Source organism: Gorilla gorilla, chromosome 20 (assembly GCF_029281585.2).
Source record: "Gorilla gorilla gorilla isolate KB3781 chromosome 20, NHGRI_mGorGor1-v2.1_pri, whole genome shotgun sequence".
NCBI classification, from domain to species: domain Eukaryota; kingdom Metazoa; phylum Chordata; class Mammalia; order Primates; family Hominidae; genus Gorilla; species Gorilla gorilla.
The window spans coordinates 11462934-11471930 of NC_073244.2; the positions used below are offsets into that span (position 1 = coordinate 11462934).

Genomic DNA, 8997 nt, shown 5'->3' on the forward strand with positions numbered 1-8997 from the left:
TCGGCCTTGCTGTCAGCCAGGCACTGAGCTGTACCTGCTCTTCCCCACCATCCTCAATATAACGCCGGGAGGCTGTACAACCCCATTTTGCAGACAGGAAAACTGATGCCTAGCAGGGTGAACTGACGAGTGAGGACAATCAACTGGCAGTGGAAAAGATCCAAGCTTCGAACCACCCATTCATTCAACTCCCATTTCCACAGCCCCCCTCTCAAGCAGGGTCCCCGGCACTGACCAGATGTGTTCACACAACAGACCCAATCAGTGCCTGCCCTCAAGGCGGGCACACGTGCATGTGGTGAGCTTATGAAGTGCAGCTTAGGCCAGGCGCAGTAGCTCACACCTGTAATCCCAGCACTTTGGGAGGCCGAGGCAGGCGGATCACAAGGTCAGGAGTTCGAGACCACCCTGGCCAATATGGTGAAACCCCGCTTCTACTAAAAATAGAAAAAATTAGCCAGGCACAGTGGTGGGCACCTGTAATCCCAGCTACTCAGGAGGCTGAGGCAGGAGAATCGCTTGAACCCGGGAAGCGGAGGTTGCAGTGAGCCGAGATCATGCCACTGCACGCCAGCCTGGGCAACACAGCAAAACTCCATCTCGAAAAAATAAAAAAGGCCAGGTGCAGTAGCTCACACCTGTAATCCCAGCACTTCAGGAGGCTGAGTCAGGCAGATCACTTGAGGTCAGGAGGTTGAGACCAGCCTGACCAACATGGTAAAACCCCATCTCTACTAAAAATACAAAAATTAGCCAGGAGTGGTGGCCCGCGCCTGTAATCCCAGATACTCAGGAGGCTGAGGCAGGAGAATCGCTTGAACCCAGGAGGTGGAGGTTGCAGTGAGCCAAGATCACGCCATTGCACTCCAGCCTGGGGGAGAAGCGCAAGACTCCATCTCAATAAAAGGAAGTGCAGCTTCATGGTACAGGTTGCCCTGGCCACAGAAGGAATGGAGGCGTTTCCTGGCTGGGGGAACACACTGAAGGCTCTGAGGCCAACAGGAGCAAACTTGTGGGAGAAACTGCCAGAAGGCTGTGGGGGAAGAGGGGAATGGCCACAGGGGACAGCACCGTGTATTTTTAACACTCTGGGAGTGAAAAGTCTCTGGCCATGGGCTACTTGGTGGTCTCTTGAGGTTGTTCTATACAGTAAGAGGAGCCTTTTCCCTCCAAATCTGGTCCCCATCCTTACACGTGTCTCCAGGAAGCAGCTGAAGACCAGGTCCCAGAGGGATAGACCTTGCCCTTAGTTTCAGCACGGCGATGCACATGAGTGTCCACTTCGGCCTGCACCTCAGCCAGGGAAACGTCTTCATTGTTGGCTGTGCCTCTAGTGGCAGCCAGGCCAACAATGCCAGGCTCTCCCCAACAGCAGGCCTTAACTGGCAAGACTCTCTGAACCAAGATGGACCATTGCTTTGTGGGTAAGTGGAGTAGACAAACCAGTCCTCATACATCCATCCACCAACGCATTCACGCATCCATCTATCCACCCACCCACCCATCCATCCACCCATCTACCCACCCACCCATCCATCTATCCACCCACCTACCTACCCACCCATCCATCAACCCACCCACCCATCCATCCACCCACCTACCTACCCACCCATCCATCAACCCACCCACCCATCCATCCACCCACCTACCCACCCACCCATCCATCCATCCTTCATCTAATCCATTCATCCATCTACCTACCTAACCACCCACCCAACCACCCATCCGTCCATCCACCTACCCACCTACCCATCCATCCACCCACCCACCCATCCACCCACCCATCTACCCACCACCCATCCATCCACCCGTCTACCCACCACCCATCCATCCACCCGTCTACCCACCACCCATCCATCCACCCATCTACCCACCACCCATCCATCCACCCACCCACCCATCCATCCATCCTCCATCTAACCCATGCATACCTATCCATCCATCCACCCAATCATCCAACCACCCACCCACCCATCCATCCATCCATCCATCCACATACCCATCCATTCATCATCCATCCACTCACCCACCCCATCCATCTACCCCATTCATCCGCCTATCTATCCATCCATTCATCCACCCACCCAGTCATCCATCCATCCATCCACCTATCCACCCAATCCACCTACCCACCCATCTACTCCATCATCCATCTACCCACTCACCCATGCATGCATCTACCCATCTAACCACTCATCCCATCCACTCATTAATCCATCAAGCCATTGACTATACTCATCCATTAATGCATCCATGCTTACTAATCATCATCTTTTTATTATTTTTTTTCTTTTTTTTTTTCGAGACAGAGTCTCACACTGTCACCCAGGCTGGAGTGCAGTGGCACGATCTCGGCTCACTGCAACCTCCACCTCCTGGGTTCATGATATTCTCCCGCCCCAGCCTCCCAAGTAGCTGGGACTACAGGTGCCCGCCACCACACCTGGCTAATTTTATGTATTTTTAGTAGAGACGGGGTTTCACCGTGTTAGCCAGGATGGTCTAGATCTCCTGACCTTGTGATCTGCCCGCCTCAGCCTCCCAAAGTGCTGGGATTACAGGCATGAGCCACCGCGCCCGGCCCATGCTTACTAATCATCTTCCATACCCCAGGCTCTATGCTGGGGTTTGGGAACACGCCTACTATTAACATATGGTCCCTTCCCTCAGGGAGCCTGCATCCTGTTGAGCTAAGTCACACAAACGCAAACTGTGGTGCCCAAGGAGAAGAAAAGGTGCTGAACTGTGCCTCAGAACAGGGGCATGGTGACCCTGCGTGTAGGAGTCTGCCGGGATGAGGACGGGAGGGGTCTTACTCTCCTGCAAGGTAAGATGAGGCAGGGTGTGCAGGGACCTGGTGCCCCTGGAATGCAGAGGTGGTGTGGGGGTTGAGGCCTGGAAGTTCTCTCCCAGCCTCAGCCTCAGCCTCAAGGAAACCACCCCTCCCCTTGGCCTGCCTCTTCCTTCTTCCAGAGACCACCCCTGGGGATGAAGGACACCAGCCCTCCGGTGGCATCAGTGCCGCCAGAGGCCAGCAGAGGGGTCAGAGCACAGGGCTTCCACTGTTGCCTCTGCCATCGCCTGCCGCCAGGTAAGTTCTTGCAGTTTTCTGAGCCTCCGTTTGCTGACCTGTAAAATGAGGCTACTGAGCTGCTCTTAGGATTTCGGGATGAAGGCGCCATCGCAGAACTGCATTCCCTCTCCCTCCAGCTCCAAAAACCGAATTCCGCCAAGGCATCGAGCAGCTCTTAAGCCCAAGTTCACTGGGATCACTACTGAAAGTGACAGGAGGCAGCCAAGTGTCTAGGCAGATAGGGACAGGTCCCAGTGAAACCCCACCTTCAAGCCAAAAATAGCCCGAAAGCTGAAAGACCAGACTGCTAGTCCTGAAGGAAACCCACCACCCAGAGTGAGAACTTCTGTTCCTGTTTGCCCACCCTTTCCTGGTTGATTCTTTCTGAACAATGCCTTTTAACCAGTCGAATATTGCCCTTTCTGATACTATCTATGGCCTGCCCCTCCCCTATTCTGAGCCTATAAAATGTCCTGGACCCAGCTACACGAGGAGGAGAGAACCACCCCCCGCATCCTCCCTCCACTGAAAGCTGTTCAGTCACTCAATAAAATTCTTCTCCTCCCTCCTCAGCCTTCAATGTCCAGCGTATCCTCATTCTTCCTGGGCGCAGTACAATAGCTCGGGAACCACGGAACGCAGGTACAAGCTATAACACAGGCGACTGAGGCATGCCAGCATGGCCAAGCGAGGCCCAGGCTAGGCGTCGCCGGCTGGAAGTCCCTGGCTTGCAAAGTGTCTGAGAAGAAAAATCCTACATGTCTACTGACAGCAAACTCATTTCCAGGACCATGTTAGATGGGAAAACGCGTGGCTGTCAGCTGCTTCGGTTGTCACCTTGTCCTTTCAGATTTAATTAAAACTGGCTGCTCAGCCCTCAGCCCACACGGGGAGAAGCCAGGTTGCCGCTGGCCCGTATGGCACCAGATGGATGGGGCCAAAGGTGGGCTGAACATGCTCTGGGCTGGTACCATGGAGACTCTGAGCCCAGCATCCCCCAGTCAGGGTTGGGGACCCTCAGGGCTCATGTTGCTCCTGGTTACCTTGGCTTTATTATTAAGAGACAGGGTCTCACTGTGTCACCCAGGCTGGAGTGCGGTGGTGGAGTCATGGCTCACTGCAGACTCAATGTCCCAGTGATCCTCCTGCCTCAGCCGGGGCTACAGGCACATGCCACCGCACCCAGCTAATCACCTCCATTTCTGCTGCACCCACCACTCCTTGGGATGGCGAGTTAGCACTCACTCCAGGCCAGGGCCGGGCAAAGTGCGCTCAAGGCTGGAGCGGGACCATGGGCAGCTGTGATGACAGCTGAAAGGAAGGGCAGCCACTCGGTGTCCCCCACGCCTCAGCCCCAGCTGGCCTCCGCCTATGGACTCCCCCTGCTCTCTCTTCTAGCTCTGCCCAGCCCACATCATGATGGGCTAGCTTTCCCTGGACTCCGTTCCTAGCCCATCCTGCTTCCAGCTATCGAGTGACCCCAGCTGTCAAATGGCACTGTGCCACATGCTAGCCTTGCCTTGCTCTGTGGTCTTGGCTGTGGGTGTGGTCAGGTGTTTCCCCAGCCCCTTCCCGCCTCCCCAAAGTCACCCCTAGACCTGCCTCAGCCACCTCTGCTTTCTGGAGCTCCACTTCCATGGCCCCCCAACTCCCCTGACCCCAGGCATGTTCTTGCACACAGGTGCCAGTGGATGGGTGAGGACGAACTCATGGGATAAAGCCTGTGACCCCAGGGAAGAACTAAGCCACATTCGTGGAGCTGCAGGACCCGGCCGCCTGGATGGAGGGGAGGGGCCAGAAAGCAGCTGCTCACTGGCCTCGTCCAGTCCTTCCCCTCTAACAGTGACGGTAACATGTGTGAGGCTGCAGAGGCCTCCTGGAGCGGACGGACGCCCCCTGGCCCAGCCATGGTATCACAGCACTGAGTGCAAACCCCTCCTGTCCTCACAGGCCGGGGCTGCGGCTGGGTGCCTGGGTGCCAGGCGACTAGAAATTCTGCATCCCCTGTGAGGGTTTGTGGTGAACAGCCTGGGCTCCGGACAGGCTGGGCAGACAGAACTGTCTGTCTGTGCAAGTTTCTTCGTCTGTAAAATGGGCCTGAAGTCTGCTCCTTCCTGGGCCTTTGGGAAGGACTTGGTGGGCGGTGTCAGGGGACAGTGAGTGCGTGGGTGCTCCGGCGAGCACCGGCTTCCTCCTGCAGCACTGAGGGTCAGTGATGCTCCCCTGCCCTGCTTATCCCTCCCTCACCCTAGACCTGCCCCCACCACTGCTAAGGCCCAGTAAGGACAGGGCACATCAGATGTGGGGGACCTGCCCCGGGACCACGCTCCTGGGGGGAATGGGGTGGGCAGGCCCTGTGGACTCCCCTTCCACCAGACTAGGCCGCTGCTCCCAGCCACACCCCTCCTACGCCCTGCTCAGGCCAGTGGCTTCTCCTCTCTGAGTGGGACAGCGGGGGAGATGCCCCGGCCTCTAGTCTCTGCTCCTCTCCTCTGTAACAGCTGTCCCCTCCTAAGCTCAGTTCCCTATACCAAGCAACATAAACCCCTGAACTCTTGGGGACGGGGACCCTGTGCCAGCTCGGTGAGCATCACCTGTCTGCTCCCTGCTCCCAGGGCAGCATCCTACAGAGGCCTCTGGCCCCACCCAAGCCCCCCACCACCCCCATCTGTCTGGAGCCGCCAGACTGGTTTCTGGGCACAGGCCTCTTGCCATCACCCAACCCTGTGGATCGCCCTCTGTGGCTGGGTGCTGGGAGCCTCCCAGGGCTCATGCCTGATGCAGGGGAACCGTGCAGGCTGCCAGGTAGCCTGGCCAGTGTGCGGCAGGTGTGTCAGGGAAGGCGTCCCAGGGGAGAGGCGATGTCCGGGAGACCCTCTGAATGGCAACAAACACCTGGATTTCCTTCAATGACCAGGATTCCCCTGCTAGGGTTGTCGGGGAGAGGGTGGAATGAGGGTGGAGTCCGGCCAAGGAAGGGCCGGGGACAGGACTGCAGACAGGAGCTGAGGAGGGCAGGAACCAGTGGCCCTGGGGGCTCCTGCCCTGTGTCCCGCAGGAAAGCAGACCCCACTTCTGTCCACTCTGGCTCTTCCACTGTCCTACCCTGGTCTCAGCCCTCCAAAACCAAGACCCTCCACAACCCAGGCTTGGCCAAAGCACTTTCCTGGCCCCAGAGCACAGCCTCTGGAGCACCAGGAGCAGCCGCTCTGACCTCTGACTTCCCGCACCAGAACAGACGGCAAAGGGGAGAGCTATGGCCTGTGGTCAAGGTCAAGCCCTGACAAGCCATCAGGAGCCAGAAGCCCAGGCCTCGGTGCTCTGGGCACCACCAGGCCAACCCTGTGCTCTCTGGGGCCAGCACACAGGTCAGGGAACACTTCTGAAGTCCTTTATTGGGCCGGCAAGGCCGGGAGCTGCCCTCGGAGTGGGGTCCCAGTCCGGAGTCTTCAGGTCAGTGGCAGCCCTGCCCGTTCTGGCCGGGGCAGGCGACCCCTACTGACTCGCTACTTGGTGCGCGCCTTCACATACTCCCAGCCCTCCTTGGAGTACTCGCGGGCCTTGGAGGGGGCCACCGACAGAGCTGACATCACCATCATGATGCCTGTGGGAGAGGGACGGCCACTGGTGATACTCCCCTCCCAGCCTCACCCAGCCTCCAACCCCTGGGAAACTCTAGAGTTTGTTTTGGGCGGTGGGGGGTCGGTGGGGGGTGGGTGGGGGGCGGGGACGGAGTCTCACTCTGTCTCCCAGGCTGGAGTGCAGTAGTGCAATCTCGGCTCACTGCAACCTTCGCCTCCTGGGTTCAAGCGATTCTCTTGCCTCAGCCTCCCAAGTAGCTGGGACTACAAGTGTGCCACCATACCAGGCTAATTTTTGTATTTTATTTTTTTGAGATGGAGTCTCGCCCTGTCGCCCAGGCTGGAGTGCAGTGGTGCAACCTCGGCTCACTGCAACCTCTGCCTCCTGGGTTCAAGCAATTCTCCTGCCTCAGCCTCTCAAGCAGCAGCTGGGATTACAGGTGTGCACCACCACGCACGGTTAATTTTTGTATTTTTAGTAGAGATGGGGTTTCACCATGTTGCCCAGGCTGGTCTCGAACTCCTGACTTCAGATGATCCGCCCACCTCAGCCTCCCAAAGTGCTGGGATTACAGGCGTGAGCCACTGTGCTCCGCCTCCTTTCCCTTTTAGATCCCTAAGAGACACGTGTCCGGCAGGAAGGAGGATGGACAGAAAGGAATGGCCAGGAAGTGGGGAGAGGGGCTAGACTGGGGTGTCTCCCTCCAAGCAAAGAAACTGGGTGCCTTACCTGCATTCCAGGAGTCACGGATGGGAAAGTAAATCTTTGGAGGGGCTGGGAGCTGGGAAAAAGAGATGGGCAGAAAGAACTGGTGAAAAGGCTCAGCAGCCCATCCCCAGAGGCGGAGGGAGGAGGACAGGCCGGAGAATCAGGCCAGCATCAATATGGAGGACAACATCGTGCAGGGCTGGAGGGACCTCCCAGAGCTGACCACCCGCCAAGCCCTGGGCCTCGCTCCCGGCCCGTAGTACCTGGGGTATCTGCAGACCTGTCTGCTGACACACGTACTGGCTGAACTGGTACATGGCGGGGGGGACCACCTCCCCAGCCTTCTGTAGGGCTGCCTGGCTCTTGTCGCTGGGCCCCAGCAGCTCCTGGTCGTACACCAGGTAGACGGCGCCCCCAGCCACACTTCCCTTGATGAGGAACCTGCGGGCAGGGACGGGAGGAGCAGAAGCTCAGCGGACACTGACAGCCACCCTCAGGGGCCAAGGCCCACGGGGAGAGTGAGACCCTCCTGAGGGCTCACCGTCCACAGGGTGACACTCTGTAGTGCAGCACCGTCGACCCAGACCCCTATTATATACAGCACTCGTTTTACAACGTGCAAGGCAGGGCGGCTGGACGCCACTTTAACTGATGAACTGAAACCCAGAGGGGGAGAGTGGGTCACTCAAAGTCCCACAGTGAGCAGGGGCAGTGAAGACGTAAGATCTTGACCTTCTAGAAGCCTTCCAGCCCTGGAGAAACCAAGTGTCCCTGGGCGCCTCCTGCCCGCTGTCACTTGTAGCTCCGAGCACGCATTCACTTCTCATCCACGCCAGCGGCAGGATTCACCGGCATTCCCACTTCACAGAGAAGACAACTGAGGCTCGGAGGCGGAGGCTGACACCGCGAACGGAACGCCAAGGGCTCGCTGGGAAGCAGGAGGGAGGGGATTGGCGACCTCGGGAAGCCCCACCCCGCTGAAGCCTCAGTTTCCCTATCTGGCCCATAGGCGGGGGACGAAGGCGAAGTGACTCTACGGGAAGCGAAGAGCAGATCGGGACCAGAATGGAGACAGGGATGCCTACAAAAAGGGACTTTTTCGGGGACTCGGGTCCCCTCCGGCGCCCCCACGCACCTCATCAGCGACCACACCCGGGCCACCATGGTCGCTCGGATCCACGCGCAAGGACACTCGGCTCGCCCGCCGCTTCCTGTCGCGGCGCCGCAGAGGCCTCTGGAAGGTGTAGTCTTTCTTGCCCGACGCAAGGTCCTCTGGGAGTCGTGGTGTCTTGCGGCTCTGAGACTCCAGAGAAGGGCTGCGGTCTCGCAGCGGAGGGCCGCTGGGAAATGGACGCTTTAAGGCCCGGGCCGCCGCAAGGCTGTCTGGGAAATGTAGTCAGCACGGCGCTGTTTGCACCTGGCCGCGGAGCCTCCTGGGAAATGTAGTTCGGCCCGGCCCGGCCCTGGCACCGTGAGGGGAAAGAGGCGTCAGGTGCCTGGCTGAAGCCTGAAGGTGACCCGAAAAGAAGTCAGAGCCCGAGAGATCCACCCGCGCCCGCGCGGGGGACCAAGGGCCCGGACTTAAGAAGAGTGTGCCTACAAGGCGGTTGTCACGGCAACGAGAGGGCGGGATT

The 8997-nt window shown here is 58.4% G+C and overlaps 1 protein-coding gene across 2 annotated transcripts; it reads right to left on the reverse strand.

Moving 5' to 3' along the window:
• Nucleotides 1-6449: 6449 nt before the first annotated feature.
• On the reverse strand, nucleotides 6450-8972 carry MICOS13 (mitochondrial contact site and cristae organizing system subunit 13). 2 transcript variants are annotated; one of them, XM_019015852.4, is made up of 5 exons: nucleotides 8499-8684; nucleotides 8096-8291; nucleotides 7627-7804; nucleotides 7385-7436; nucleotides 6450-6677 (listed from the first exon to the last, which is right to left on the reverse strand). In XM_019015852.4, the coding sequence occupies exons 2-5, from the start codon at nucleotides 8188-8190 to the stop codon at nucleotides 6580-6582; spliced, it is 423 nt and encodes a 140-aa protein (XP_018871397.1). In that variant the 5' UTR covers nucleotides 8191-8291; nucleotides 8499-8684; the 3' UTR covers nucleotides 6450-6579. The 2 variants fall into 2 exon arrangements, with proteins under 2 accessions (XP_018871397.1, XP_004059857.1); XM_004059809.5 differs by lacking the exon at nucleotides 8096-8291 and having other exon boundaries at nucleotides 8499-8972.
• Between the last annotated feature and the right edge of the window lie 25 nt (nucleotides 8973-8997).

What these genes read in the sequence shown, in the direction of transcription:
- MICOS13 (XM_019015852.4), bottom strand. Translation starts at nt 8,190, where the DNA reads ATGAGAAGTGAATGCGTGCTCGGAGCTACAAGTGACAGCGGGCAGGAG. An exon ending in GGCTGGAAGGCTTCTAGAAG is followed by an intron (nt 7,805 to 8,095) that starts GTCAAGATCTTA and finishes CCCTGCCCGCAG; the next exon opens with GTTCCTCATCAAGGGAAGTG. An exon ending in CCGTGACTCCTGGAATGCAG is followed by an intron (nt 6,678 to 7,384) that starts GTAAGGCACCCA and finishes CCTCTCCCACAG; the next exon opens with GCATCATGATGGTGATGTCA.